Below are 15,640 nucleotides of genomic sequence, written 5' to 3'. Positions count from 1 at the left end.
CATCCCAGAAACTATTCAGAAAAGCATAAAGTCAAACATGACTTATAAAAACACCAGTATAGGCTTTTAAGGCCTACAAGTAAAAAACTACATTTTCCACGAAAATGATGTCACTTCCGGTTTCGGGCAGGAAATAGCGGACATGCGTCGTTCGCGCTGATGTCTGTGTCAATGTGGGAAGTGTTACGAACAGCTGATCGGATCGGCAAAGCGTGTTTCTGGAATATTATGTTTTTGTTCCTGCAAGCGCCTTTTATGCAGTTTTTGCAAAGCTATATGTGGAAGGAAACCGTGACCGAGGACAAGCTGATGGCATAAGATGTAAGTACAACTTCTCCGGTTTCATATGCAAAAAAAATTATTGCGCTAGCTTACGCGGTTCCGGTGTTGTGCCAAAAAGTGATTGTCTGCCAAAAAGTGATTTCCGGTATTTGCCAAAAACTGATTGCTCATATTTAAACTGCTATAATTAACTTGTTGGGCTATAATATGTGAAACATATGTCAAATGCATCCCTCATGGATGACATAAAGTCATATTGAGCCACAAACAACATTCTTGTAACAAGGTAGAAGCCCCAATCAGTTTTTGGCAGTGACTTTTATATAACCTTTATTTATGCAGTTAAAAAAAAATCTCATTAACATTAAAAATGTATTTTGTCAGAGTAAGCTGGCCAAGAGGACAGCAGAAATGGCAGCAAATATGACAATAGTTCTGTAAAAATATTTTAAGCGAGGATTCACCTCCGTGAATCGCAACCTTATCGTGGTGGAGGGGTTTGTGTGTCCCAGGGATCCCAGGGGCTATGTTGTCTGGGGGCTTTTGCCCCCTGGTAGGGTCTCCCATGGCAAATTGGTCCTGGGTGAGGGACCAGACAAAGAGCGATTCAGAAGACCCCAATGAAAAAAACACAGAGGGAACAGTTTACCCTGCCCGGGATAGGGTTACCGGGGCCCCGCCCTGGAGCCAGGCCCGGGGAGGGTGCCCGAGGGCGAGCGTCTGGTGGCCGGGCCTTAGTCCATGGGGCCCGGCCGGGCACAGCCCGAAGAGGCGACATGGGCCCATCCTCCCGCAGGCCCACCACCCGCAGGAGGCGCCATAGGGGTCGGGTGCATTGTGTGCCGGGTGGCGGCCAGGAGCGGAGGCCCTGGCGGACTGACCCCCGGCTGCCAAGACTGGCAATAGGGACATGGAATGTCACCTCTCTGGTGGGGAAGGAGCCTGAGTTAGTGCGTGAGGTTGAGAGGTACCGGCTAGATATAGTCGGGCTCACCTCTACGCACGGCTTGGGCTCTGGAACCAGTCTCCTGGAGAGGGGCTGGACTCTGTCTCAGTCTGGAGTTGCCCCTGGTGAGAGGCGGCGGGCTGGGGTGGGTATTCTAATATCCCCTCGGCTTGCTGCCGGTACGTTGGGGTTTTTCCCGGTGGACGAGAGGGTTTGTTCCCTGCGCCTTAGGGTCGGGGAACGGGTCCTGACTGTCATCTGCGCTTATGCGCCGAGTGGCAGTTCGGAGTACCCAGCCTTCTTAGAGTCCCTGGGGGGGGTGCTGGAAGGTGCTCCACCTGGAGACTCTGTTGTCCTGCTGGGAGACTTCAATGCTCACGTGGGTAACGACAGCGAGACCTGGAGGGGCGTGATTGGGAGGAACGGCCTCCCTGATCTGAACCTGAGCGGTGCTTTGTTATTGGACTTCTGTGCTAATCACAGTTTGGCCATAACGAACACCTTGTTCGAACATAAGAGTGTCCATAAGTGCACGTGGCACCAGGACGCTCTAGGCCGTAGGTCGATGATCGATTTTGTAATCGTATCACCAGACCTGCGACCATATGTTCTGGACACTCGGGTAAAGAGAGGAGCTGAGCTGTCAACTGATCACCACCTGGTGGTGAGTTGGATCAGGTGGCGGGGGAGGACGCTGGACAGACCTGGTGCACCTAAACGTGTAGTGAGGGTGTGCTGGGAACGACTAGCAGAGGCCCCAGTCCGCGAGATCTTCAACTCACACCTCCGGCAGAGCTTCAACAGCATTCCGAGGGAGGCGGGGGACATCGAGTCCGAATGGACCATGTTCAGCGCCTCCATTGCCGAAGCTGCTGCATTGAGCTGCGGCCGCAAGGTGGTTGGTGCCTGCCGTGGTGGTAATCCCCGAACCAAATGGTGGACACCAGAGGTGAAGGGAGCCACCAGGCTGAAGAAGGAGTCCTATCGGGCTTGGTTAGCCTGTGGGACTCCGGAGGCAGCCGACAGGTATCGACAGGCCAAGCGGAACGCGGCTCGGGCAGTGGCTGAAGCAAAAACTCGGGTGTGGGAGGAGTTCGGAGAGGCCATGGAAAAAGACTTTCGGACTGCCTCGAAGAGGTTCTGGCAAACCGTCAGGCGTCTCAGGAGGGGAAAGCGGTGCTCTACCTGCACTGTGTATAGTGCTGGCGGAGCGCTGCTGACGTCGACTGAGAAAATTGTCAGGCGGTGGAAGGAATACTTCGAGGACCTCCTTAATCCCACTGACGCGTCTTCCGAGGAGGAAGCAGAGTCTGGGGATGAGGGGAATGACCCGCCAATTTCTGGGGGCGAGGTCACTGAGGCAGTTAAACAACTCCTTGGTGGCAGAGCCCCTGGTGTTGATGAGGTCCGCCCCGAGTTCCTGAAGGCTCTGGACGTTGTAGGGCTGTCCTGGCTGACACGCCTCTGCAATGTTGCGTGGAGATCAGGGGCAGTACCCGTGGATTGGCAGACCGGGGTGGTGGTCCCCATCTTTAAGAAGGGGGACCGGAGGGTGTGTTCCAACTACAGGGGGATCACACTCCTCAGCCTCCCCGGGAAAGTCTATGCCAGGGTGCTAGAAAGGAGAGTTCGTCCGCTAGTCGAACCTCTGATGCAGGAGGAACAATGCGGTTTTCGTCCTGGTCGCGGAACACTGGACCAGCTCTTCATCCTCTCGAGGATACTTGAGGGTGCATGGGAGTTTGCCCAACCAGTCTACATGTGTTTTGTGGACTTGGAGAAGGCATTCGACCGTGTCCCTCGGGGTGTCCTGTGGGAGGTGTTGCGGGAGTACGGGGTGTCTGGCCCATTGCTACGGGCCATTCGATCCCTATACAACCGTTGCAAGAGCTTGGTTCGCATTGCCGGCAATAAGTCGGACTCGTTCCCGGTGGGTGATGGGCTCCGCCAGGGCTGCCCTTTGTCACCGGTTCTGTTCATAATTTTTATGGACAGGATTTCTAGGCGCAGCCAAGTGGCGGAGGGCTTTCGCTTTGGTGGCCTCAGGATCTCATCTCTGATCTTTGCGGATGATGTGGTTCTGTTGGCTTCATCGGGTGAGGGCCTCCAGCTCGCACTGGAGCGGTTCGCAGCCGAGTGTGAAGCAGCGGGAATGAGGATCAGCACCTCCAAATCTGAGGCCATGGTTCTCAGCCGGAAAAGGGTGGAGTGCCCACTCCGGGTCGGGGATGAGGTTCTGCCCCAAGTGGAGGAGTTCAAGTATCTCGGGGTCTTGTTCGCGAGTGATGGGAGAAGGGAGCCGGAGATCGACAGACGGATTGGGGCTGCGGCTGCAGTAATGCAGACGCTGCACCGGTCCGTCGTGGTGAAGAGGGAGCTGAGTGTAAAAGCGAAGCTCTCAATTTACCGGTCGATCTACGTCCCTACCCTCACCTATGGCCACGAGCTGTGGGTAGTGACCGAAAGGACGAGATCGCGGATACAAGCGGCGGAAATGAGCTTCCTCCGAAGGGTGGCTGGCATCTCCCTTAGAGATAGGGTGAGAAGTTCGGCTATCCGGGAGGGGCTCAGAGTAGAGCCGCTGCTGCTCCACATCGAAAGGAGCCAGCTGAGGTGGTTTGGGCATCTGACAAGGATGCCCCCTGGGCGCCTCCTGGGTGAGGTGTTCCAGGCATGTCCCACCGGGAGGAGGCCCCGGGGCAGACCCAGGACACGCTGGAGAGATTATATCTCTCGGCTGGCCTGGGAACGCCTTGGTGTTCCCCCGGATGAGCTGGAGGAGGTGGCTGGGGAGAGGGAGGTCTGGGCCTCTTTGCTTAGGCTGCTGCCCCCGCGACCCGGCCCCGGATAAAGCGGATGAAGATGGATGGATGGATGGATAAAGGACCGGATTGGTTATAATGTAAGTACAATAACACAGAGCTGTAAAGATACTTGAAAAAACAGATAATTTTTTAATTCTATATAATCCCTTTGTAAACGCTGTTCACCGAAGTCTATTTACCAACATGCATAAAGATATTACACATAAAAAAATACACGGAAACATTGGAAATCACTTTTTGGCACAACACCTGTTCCACAGGGATTTAAAAATAGTTATGCAAAAATCACTGTCTGCTGAGTTTAATTTCAGTCATCAGAGCAACATTTAAAAATAACAACCATCATATCTTAGATCAGCAGCCAAATGTGATTAAAAACTACTTAAAAACAGTGTTTTAAAAAAAAAAAATTTCCAACCCAGACTTGCTTTTGCTGAACTCTCTTTAGATTTAATTTCAGAACTCTCTTGTAATGTCTCTGTTCCCATTTTCTGAGACTGTACTCTCACTGTAACCACAAATACACTGGATTCCTAAACATCAGTACAACAATAATGTGTCACTGTCAGGGTCCCCCTCCCCGCTCCCCGGTACAGGGACATACATCACACCCCCTGCTGACTTTCCCTCTGGATTTATTGGTGTGTGAGTTATGTAAGTGTGTAGCTGTAGTTCTGGTTTTTAAACTGTGTGGCAGGAAACATTTCAAAACAAGTTTAGTCTCGGCTCATTTAGCTGATGTTACACAAAAACCCAGATTGATCACCATCTCTAGTCTAAGCTCTGCTGCTGACAGAAGCAGATCTCTTTACAAATAGATGACTTTTGTCATATGGCTTATTTCATTCCAGCTCTCATCTTTCTCTCAGCTGTTGTTATCACCTTATCCCTCATGTTATTCATCAAGATAGCGCAGGCAGTGGCTGAAAACAGTCACAGAGTTCGACTGTGTGTGTGTGTGTGTGTGTGTGTGTGATTCTGAGAAATGCCTGGTTGGTGAGTGGAAGAAGGCAAAGGGGACCAAAGTCTTGAGGCGCAACATTTAACCTCCCAAAAGAAGAGGATGTCCCTCACAGTTGGACTCAAAACAGCCGATGAATGTTGTCTCAGGGATTCTGGGACATTCTGTTACTAAAGCCACGAAGCTGTGGTCTCTCTCCTTGACTCATAATTATAAATACACAGATTGGAAGCAGGAGATGCTCACGTTAGTTCGCCCTAACATGGCCAGAGAAAGATCCGTGGTAGAGCGGTTGTCCCGCTTTCATTTGGATTGGGCTGCTGTCCAAGCAAGTAATAGCTTACTATTCTAGGATTATGCCTTTGAAATCAGTAGCATTAACAAAATCTCTTCAGTGAATAACTGTTTTTTCTTCCTTTCATTAATTATCATAGCTGTGATCTATATTGATCACACACAGCTGCAGCTGATTAATGTATCGCTATCATAGACTGTAAATAAAGGATGGTGATAGCCACCTTGCTTTCAATCATGGTTAGTAAAGCCTCAAGCTGAGCATTTTGCTGTCGCTATCTTAGCTTCTTGAAACCCTCTGTGATGAGCCAAGTCTGAATCTGATTTAAAGAGACTCTGTGATCTGATGAGGACTGTAATTTATTCTGGAGCCTATCCAGCTGTGATGGAGAAAAAGATGTGATACAAGCCGGACAGATCACCAGTTCATCACAGGGCTAACAGACAGGCAGGTGTGTGGATCCTTGAGCAAATGCCTAGAATGAGAATGCCGATTGGATAATCCAGGCCAGGCTGAAGGAACATGAAAACTCCAACCAAGCAGGTTGCAGAGCATTCTTGCTTTTTACATTTTGATGTTCAGTGTGTTGCATTCTTCTCTTGCACTTTTAGTGTTTCCCCAAACATCCATTTTCTTGCATACATAAGAAATCATAAAATGCAGTGAAGTTTATTTTTAAGGGATATCCTTAAATATTCTTCTGTGTGTGCAGTTTTTTTTAAGCAGCACTTACTGAATAAACTGTCACAACAGTTGACACGTGCTGGGGGAAAGCAGCAGCTGCTCTAATCCCACGGGGTTAACCCTTGGGTGTATTATAAAAGATTAAACTGCTGAATGGAGGATTTCCAGTTCACATGTGGTGAAGTGACACAGAGGCAATTCTCGCTTCACCCATTAGTGAAAGAAAACAGGAAGAAAGCCGAAATATACAAGAGCATGTAGAACTAGATTTAAAGTAACAGTTTTGAAAATGAGGCTAGGTCTTAAAATAAGTATATGTCACTCATACATTAGATTTGGTTACCTGATTTTCTAGTTCTTATTATACTTCTTATCTGCAGTTTATTTTAATTTATACTTCTTCCATTTGCTGTTTTTGTCAAGAAGAGAGGACTTTTGCATATATTGAGTCAAACTGATTGTTTTATTTCCTGGTGTCACAACCTGGCTCATAGGAAGTGACCAACAAATGGGAGACCACACACAGGTTTCTAAAGACTGTAAAACATATTTAATGAAAATAAGGTAAAGCAACTTAAACACAAATTAAAGGACATAACAGCCATAACTGAAACTTCCAAATGAACATGATGGGTGCCAGATAGAGAGAGCCAGAGCCCAAAGCCAGCGCCTTTCTGGTTCAGTCAAGGTGTCTTTATATACACTGGGACTGGCCTCTCAGGTGTGCTGCATCAATAATTGGGTCAGCTCCACCGACCTGCAAGAAACAGGTAAAAGAAAAAGCAAAACACAAGGCCAGCCCACTGGCCGTCACACTAGCCTGAAGTGCAAGTTTCCATTTGGACTGTTTGAATGCGGGTTGTCCAGTTTTAGCAACAGTTCCTACATGAACTGCCATTCAGTTCCATTAAGAAAACACATACCCTCCAAAATGAGGCAACTAAAATAAAAAAAATTATTATTTAGACGGATAAACCAGGCAGCACGGTGGCACGTTGGTTAGCACTGTTGCTGCACAGCAAGAAGGTCCTGAGTTCAATTCCACCATCAGGCCGGGGTCTTTCTGTGTGGAGTTTGCATGTTCTCCCCGTGTTTGCGTGGGTTCCCATCATTTTTGTGGACATTTTGTCTGTTTGTATCATCTAAAGTTCAAACTGAGCATCAGAATGAGGAAGAAAGGTGATTTAAGTGACTTTGGTGTGGTTATTGGCTGGCAAGAGTATTTCAGAATCTGCTGATATGCTGGGATTTTCCTGCACAGCCACTTTTTGCATTTATAAGAGAGAATTTTCCAACAAAGAGAAAATATCCAGTGACTGGCAGTGCTCTGGGGAAAAGTAAGTCACATGGTACGCAGAAGAGCATCTCTGAATGCACAACACATCCAGCGTTGAAGCAGATGGGCTACAGCAACACCACATGCCACTCCTGTCAGCTAAGAACAGGAAGCTGAGGCTACAGTTCAACAAAACAGGACAACAGAAGATTGGAAAAACATCGTCTGGTCTGAGGAGCCTCGATTTGTGATGTGACATTCAGTGACGGGCTCAGAGTTTGTGAAATATGGATGAAACCTGCCTTGTCAAAACTTTTCAGACTGGAGGTGGTGATGTAATGGTGTGGGGAATATATACATTTTTTTTAAACCATGCATTGTTTAAACACCACAGATTATTATCCCGCTATGACCAGTTTGCCTGGCTGCCTCAAGCTGGATAACATGTCACAAAGTCCAAATCACCTCAAACTGGTTTCTTGAACACGAGCGAATGCACCACAATTTTTCACAAGTATTGATTTTTAATTTTTTCTTTCACTACAGTAGTTTTTTTTTTTACCTCCACTGACTGAAGTTTTGGAAGCATACTACTAGTGCAACTAAATACAAATCGGAGTAAAGAGGACCTATAGTATAGTATAACAGAGGAGCAATAATATAAGCTTGAGTAACTCTCCCTCAAAAAAACAAAGACAACTCAAGTAATAAATACTTTATTTTCACATTAGAATTAAAAACGCAGTCATCTGCAGGGCACTAAATCTCTTCTACAAGAGGTAAGTTGTGTGTGACCGACATGTATCTTCCATTAACAGCATTATGTACAGCAATGAAAAACTGCCCGAGAAGTATTGTTTAGTTCACAAAAAACAAAAACAAAACAAAAATCGTTGTGTTGTTGATCATCGGCCACCGCCGTTGCCTGCTCCACCGCCAGCTCCTGCTCCCGACTGATCCTGAGCGCCAGACATCATCAAGAAGAGAACGAGAGGCACAATGTACATCCACTGGAAGAGAAGAAGAAAAGGGCAACTAAATATTGCAATATTTTTGGTTTCAACATTCAAATCAACTGTGATCATCTAGCATCAGTGGTTCCTGATTGGTCATCCCAGATTAGCTTCAGAAGAGAAGAAAAGGCACAAGTAGGTGACAGGGCTATAGAGGGACGATCTCAGGGGTCAAACACCAAACACATGCTAAATATAGTCAGAATAATAATTTCAGATATACTGGTGCTTTATCCTGTAGACTCCCAATAATACATACTGGTGGATGCCAGTGGTATCCCTAAGCCTCCTAGTAGATATGCTATGAATTTCAAAATTCTACGTCGCCTTGTTCTGAGTTATCACATTCACAAACTTGGGTGTCGATGTCGCCTGCCAGCCCAGCGTAGTGACGACAATACACAATCAGCCTTTTACAGCTGACGAGTAAAAACAAATTTGATCTCTGTAATTCATGTTTTTGGCATTTTCACCTTTCCTCCCAATCACACATGTATGAGAGAAACGCAGGTGGAATGTTAAAAATGCAAGTAGTCGAGATAGGGAAGGAAAATTACTTTAAATACCTGGGCCAAGCCAAATCACAGACAGTGCACGAGAGAAATGCAGAATGGATAACAGCAAGAGTGAAAGAGAAGGTTTTAAGACCTGCTATGATGTACAGTTTGGAGACAATTACACTGACAAAAAGACAGAAGGTGGAGCTGGAAGTGTTCAGATTTTCATTGGAAGTGACACGCACAAACAAGATTAGAAAAGAGTATAGGAGGGACAAAGTCAGAGAGGCAAGGCTGAGATGGTTTGAGCATGTGCAGAAGAGGAACACTGGATATTGAAGATGAAAAGAGGAAGATCTCAGAGAAGGCTGACGGATGTAGTCAAGGAGGAAATGCAGGGGGTTGGTGCTAAAGATCCACTGTGGCAACCCCTAAAGGGAGCACCATTGCAAGTATTTGGCATTGGACCTGAAGAGACCATGAAAGGACAGAATGAGTGGACACAGAAAGGAGACGGGGTTGCATTTAGTCACGCCGACTAAAGGTTAAATACAAACTGAAGAAGGGGACGAGTAAGGAAACTGTACTTCAGTGGGACTCAGCTCTGCTCTCTGCCTCCCCCTGCTGGGGGCTGTGCTGAATTGGTGACCATGAGGAAGATTGCACCACCCAGAATCAAATACCACTGGAACACAGTACAGCATCAGGTCAACACAGATCAGTGAACACAGCAAGAAACACACAGAACAGCAAAACAAGACAGATTTAACAGCGCTCAGGCAAACTAAGACAGGATACAGGGCGGGATTGTGCCTGGAAAAACAGCTCGAAGCTAAGAAAGTCTGAAGACACACAACACCTTACCACTGGGTTTAAGGGATTACTTTTTATGTTCTTATGCACTTTGTGGGAAAACTAATATTGGACGACTAGCAAGCGACCAGCTGGCTGGAGCAGTTTTTGGTATGAAAACAAATCAGACGAAAAACAAGTCTGCATACTCGCATGCCTCATAAAGATAAACACTATCTGTTCCAGAATTAAGGGTTTGATTACACTGTCCATCTACATTTGACCACCAAGTCCAGTTCTTTTTACTAGTGTCTTTAACAGAGTTGCATTGCAAAGAAGGAAAGGAGGAGGACTCGCATCGCTGCTTTCAGTGGAGTAAGAGAAACAAACTGAAAAGTGTACCTGTGCCTAAAAGGTACAGACAAATAACTTTTCCCCCGTAGTTTGACACAAACTGCAGGTAGAAAAGAGCCTTTCAACAGGACAACAGGAACCATTTTGACTTTTTGGGAGATATTTTCACTTCTCTGCCATAAATACTGGCAAATGAAATAGAAGCAAAAGTGCAGTAGAGCACTGATGTCTCTGGTGTATATTAAAACATACTAGACGTATTTGAAAAGATGTGATGCGTCTGAGAACAGAAAACATGAGCTTAACAGTCATTTTCATTTATTTATTACCTGTACATCTTTAGGCCCTTCAAGCCTATCAGCAGTTTTCTGTGTAAGTACTTACATATTTAGCGATGAAAGATTTCTGCTCTTGTGGGTTCTTCCCTTTCTTCTCAGATTCCTGTTCCATCCGTTCAAGGAAGAAAGCCGTCTCAGGTCTGGAAGAAAGGTGACAATTAGTGTTGTGGAAGGTATAGAAAGACTTGTGCCCCCCAGGACAACTGACATAGAGCTGCTAAACCAAAGGATGTGGAAAAAACCTGCACAGGAGGTCTTGACTTATGCAGAGACAATCACAAGTAGAGATGGAAACAATGTCAGATTGTAAAGAAGCTGTAAAGGAGAAAAGGACAAAATCACAGGTAAAAGCAGCGTGACTGACCCAGGTGCATTGACTGGAGCCATTATGCTGAGCGTGGTGTTGAAAATCTCAAGGTCGACCTCATCCTCGACCTCGGTGCCCCTGCAGGTCCCAGGTAACGTCACTATGGAGACACCGATGAGGTACCCGGAGACGTCAGTGTGGAGCGCGATCACATCGCTCAGATGGGACTCAACCATGGCGCACTGAGGATCAGAGGAGAATGTTAAAACAATATATAACAGCTTATTGCTTAGAAATATTTACAATTTACACTAATTACACACCGTTTGAGAAGCTTTAGGTCAAAACTAGCACCGATCAAATATTTTAAAAGTGTGAATGCGTTTTTGTTTCTTAATTTCTATTGACAGGATCACAAAGTACCCGACGATATTATACTATCATAATACCTTTCCACTGATAGAGGAACTCTACTTCATACATTCATATATGATACATCACATAATCTGTGTATACATGAACCACACCTTTCCTGTCTAAGAGTGAGAGCAGCGCGCCAGCCTCAGATGAATACGTGGCAATTAGGGCTGGGCCATATCATACCGTTCACGGTGATACCGGTATAATGTTGGGCAACGATAAGAAAATGAAATATCGCGATAGAATATGGGTGAAACGCGCATGCGCGGTGCCTTTGTTTTCATACGCACATGGCTGCGACGGAGAATAAGAAGGGCGAAAGCGGATCGTTGAATGAAACGGATGAACCAGAACTGGTTTGTAAAAATGCAACTTCAGTGGTGTGGAACTGGTTTAGCTTTCGTCCGTCAGATACACAACAAAACACTATTTTTGGTAGAGCATGCTAGCGGGCCGTCGTTATTACCGTGTTGTTTGGAAAATACGGCACACTTAAAATCAATCCTTTGATTTTTCTGAAAGTCGACAGAGCCCCTTATAATCCCGTGTGCCTTATGTATGAATTCTGGTTGTGTTTACTGACCTCGAAACGATTTTATGTGCACGGCGCTCGAAAATCTGTTAAATGTTTCAGTACGACTTTGCTAAGCTATGAAGCCGCACTGCTTGATGGATTGTTGGAGCATTACGGCTATCGTAGGGAAACTCTTTAAGTTTTGTGGATATTATACATGGTTATGCTGAGGATATGTCGGCCAATTTCCACTGGAAATGCCTTTTGGTTAAACTGTCAGCATTTGCTCTGATAATTTTTATATAACTTTAATGCACATATAAAACAGCTGCTTGTTTAAGTGAAAATACATTGATGGGTTTTTTTGCACTAATAAAGTTGAGGAGTTGTAAAGTATTTTGTCTAGTGTCAATTATATCGTCAGTTATATCGTTATCGCAAATTTTCAAATGTATATCGTGATAAATATTTTTGATCATATCGCCCTGCTCTAGTGGCAATTATAAAAGAGGCTACTTCAATGGTATGCAAATAGTAGTTTGGCTACAAGAAGTCAGACCTCCAACATGTGCTATACTTTGCAAAATGTAAAAAATAGCTAAAGATGGAAACAATAAACTTGTTTAATGAAAACATATAAGGCTAAGTTACTCTAATTACTGTTAAACTAAAGTTTTAAGTAGTTTTGTTATACTTAAAACACTAACCAGGTGACTTTTGTGCTTGCTGTGCCATTACTGTAGTATTATATTGCTGCTGCTGACAACTTCAAACTTGGAATTAGGTAGTCTATTCATTTATTTTGTTTGCACTAATAAATGCTGCCCGCTGCAATCATCAATAATTCCTTGAAATACGATGATATAACTTTGAAGCTACTTCGCCCACTCCTTGTGTCGGTTCATCTTATTTTATTTCAATTCTTTTCTTCCAACAGCCGACCTCCTGCTGTGAGAAATTTGTTCTTTAACACAAGTAAGTTAACTTCCATTAACTTTACTGCCTTTGATAAGGCCACCATGAAGAGTTTATCAAGTCAAATTGGTCGAGGAACTCACATTAGAATATGTATAACATAAGTGTATAAATATTCTGTTCTATCCTTTGTGGAAAAACATAACATTTCTACACCAACTGTATTTTTTCCAGCATAGGAGAGCAAAAAAAGCAACAACTAGACTGTACACATCATAAAAAACCTCATTCAGAGCCAAAATGTTTGCTCAAAGTTGCTCTTTCATAGCTGGAAGAAAATGTTTAATATAATTTTGTATTAGCAAAAAAGTTTCTATATTTTGTGGTGAGCCGGTGTAGAGTAATTTTCATGATTCTTGAGTAAAGCAAAATTTGCCTCACAATAATCATGTGAATTAATTTGCTTTAAACACCCATGAACATTTGCCAATAACAGCCAAAAGAAGGAGGAGAAATAGGAGCTGGAATCAAGTTACAGTAATATATTTTAAGAACCTATCATTACATCCTATGATTTTACTCACTTTTCTCCAAGCCATTACCTTTTTCCTGTCTCCATCTAAAAGCTAAGTTTAACCATGCAGTGAAAACTACCCTCAAAAGCCGTCAATAAACGTGCTCAATTTTACAGGATGTTTTGTTTTTTAATCTTATCTGTAATTTCTGGAGAATTTGAGGGAAATACATACAGCTCTGACGAATGCTGTGAGGTAGCCTTCCATCTGCCGCTCTGTCTGTCTGTCAGCCTGCAGGAAAACACGAGGCACTCTGATCCTGTACAGACCGTCCACTGCAGCCACTTCCTATGGGGATAGCCAAGTTAAAAACAAGTAATTTAGAAATGCATGTTCATACAGAAACATTATAAGGAGGATACATTAACACATCCTGAACTGATACTATGGTTAATGTAGTATAAATCTAGGAAAGTTCACCTATCGTTTTACTTTACTACACCAGTGGAACAAGTGAGTGATGTTACCCACGTTGGTACCAAAATTTTGGGTGACTTTCAGTCACAGGTAATTCTACAGATGAGGAGGTGGTGGCTCAAGAAGAAGGCTGTCTACTTATCTGAAGACTGCTTATTTGATTTACAGCTCTTCAGGAAAAATGCTGAACCCCAAATTGCCTCGATGCATATGTGATTAAGTGACAGGTAAAAAATGTCTGAAGCTAACAGAATGCATGAGTGAGCATGAGAATAGGTGACTGCAGTGTGCACTGCAAGTACAGACAAGTACTTGCAGTGCACGGCAAGAGTAGAAATAGCCCTAGCTATTTAAATACAGTTTTTATGTCCTGGTCATGGATGCCCCCCCCCACCCCCCGGCACCCAAAAAACAAAACAAAAAAACCCCAACTAAATATTTATTTGAAACAGGGGAAATCTCTCCATCACTGGGCCATCTTGGAAATGTGTAGAAAACATCACTAAATCAATGGTTAACATCGTTTACCTTCAATTTGGTCCTGTCCTCATCTGACAGCGGGTTCTGACTTAGTGAGACACTCGGCTCTCTTCCAGGCTTTAACAGCAGAGCTCCACGCACTTGAAACTTTGCTACATCATCTGAAAAAAAAAAATAAAAAATTATTATTTAATTATTATTTATTTTAATTCTTAAAAATCTGGGTAAAAAAAAGAACCAACACATTGTACCTCTACATAGTTAACCATAAAATGAAGGCAGAAGTCTGTCATCAAAGCAGAGTGTTTTATTATTGTTAAATGAAGGGATAAACTGTAACTTCCTGTTTTGTTTTTTTTATTTTATTGACAGCATGTTTCGATTTTGCATTTTGAGAGTATAATAAATACTGAATTTACCCATCCAAATGCTATGATTTCAAAGGGTGTTTAATTCTGGCCTGTGAAATGACTTTTAACTGTTTGTATTGTTACAGCTGACTTTATCCCAGATGCACGCATTATTCAGAATAATTTAATTTTAAACAGACAGAAATGTCGTAGAAAGCCTTCCGAGAAGAATGGAGACTGTTATAGCTGCTAACAGGGGAACCAACTCCATATTAATGCCAATGGATTTAGAATAGGATGTCATTAAAGCTCCTGTAGGTGTGAAGTGTAGGCGTTCATAGGTTGTTATAAACGCAAAAAGCCAATTCTGAAAAAAATGTACATTTGTAGCAAATCAGGTACATTCATTAATAAATGCAAAAACATATTAAACAGGCACATTTTTAAATGGAGTCTGGCGTTTACCATGACCATTTTCTTGTTGCGTTAAGCTTAGTTAGCTTACCAACATAATCAATGTCGTATCATACAACGTTACAGTAAGAAAATAATTATAAATGTTTCTCACCAACTTCAAATGAGTGTTCAAGAGGCACAGAGAAACCACTGAACTCAGTCTCCAAGGCATCACCAACCTGAGAATGAACATGAAATCCACCGCTAGCCTTTCAGTCGGTCATACACAGCTAATGCTAAATAGCTAACAAGTACAGCATCCACTTCACTGCATTTAAATTGATGTCGTCTATGTTATAACACTTCACACTTACCCTTCTTCCGTTATTACAACATGCAAAATGTAAACATACGAAGAAAACAGTGGAAACAACAGCAACCTTAGATTGTACCACACGAGCCATTTTGACAGAAACAGACACCGGAAGAACGCCTCAAGTGGCATAACACATTAACTTCCGGCGATTTTCATAACAAAAGCTTTTGACAAAGCTCCTTTTCTTTTCATTTCTTTTCTTTTTCAAAAAGTAATTACGATTTCAAACGAAGGGTTAACAAACAACACAAAATTTAATCACATGCAAGTGTTTTTTTTCCTATTTCTTTAAGCTGTTAGACAGCTTGATTACTTACCATCAATTAATCTTTATCAAGTAATCCTACGTTGTCTGCATCATTCCTAATAATGATTGGAGACCTTCATGTACTCTACATGTAGGTAACGTCATTGCTTGCACACTAACAGTTTGCACACACACACACACACACACACACACACACACACACACACACACACACACACACACACACACACACTGTTGACAGAATGCTTCTAATAATCTGTCTGTATTTCTGGTGATGCCTTGTTATGTGTCAGCAATAAGAGAGATGGAAAATTTACTTTAGAGATGAGCCAACAACCCCCAAATATCTTTTATATTTA

General features: G+C 43.7%; 1 protein-coding gene across 2 annotated transcripts; it reads right to left on the bottom strand.

Annotated features, from left to right (window-relative positions):
* Positions 1 to 7,969: 7,969 nt before the first annotated feature.
* On the bottom strand, positions 7,970 to 15,135 carry emc10 (ER membrane protein complex subunit 10). 2 transcript variants are annotated; one of them, XM_087840028.1, is made up of 8 exons: positions 15,012 to 15,135; positions 14,810 to 14,876; positions 13,940 to 14,052; positions 13,169 to 13,282; positions 10,628 to 10,812; positions 10,310 to 10,403; positions 9,367 to 9,464; positions 7,970 to 8,279 (listed from the first exon to the last, which is right to left on the bottom strand). In XM_087840028.1, the coding sequence occupies exons 1-7, from the start codon at positions 15,099 to 15,101 to the stop codon at positions 9,378 to 9,380; spliced, it is 750 nt and encodes a 249-aa protein (XP_087696154.1). In that variant the 5' UTR covers positions 15,102 to 15,135; the 3' UTR covers positions 7,970 to 8,279; positions 9,367 to 9,377. The 2 variants fall into 2 exon arrangements, with proteins under 2 accessions (XP_087696154.1, XP_087696153.1); XM_087840027.1 differs by lacking the exon at positions 9,367 to 9,464.
* Positions 15,136 to 15,640: the final 505 nt, after the last annotated feature.

The sequence above is a fragment of the Neolamprologus brichardi genome, chromosome 4 (genome assembly GCF_056152115.1).
Source record: "Neolamprologus brichardi isolate AB-2024 chromosome 4, ASM5615211v1, whole genome shotgun sequence".
Lineage (NCBI taxonomy): Eukaryota > Metazoa > Chordata > Actinopteri > Cichliformes > Cichlidae > Neolamprologus > Neolamprologus brichardi.
The sequence above is the reverse complement of the archived record's forward strand: the minus strand, read 5'-3'. Positions and strand labels throughout refer to the sequence as shown.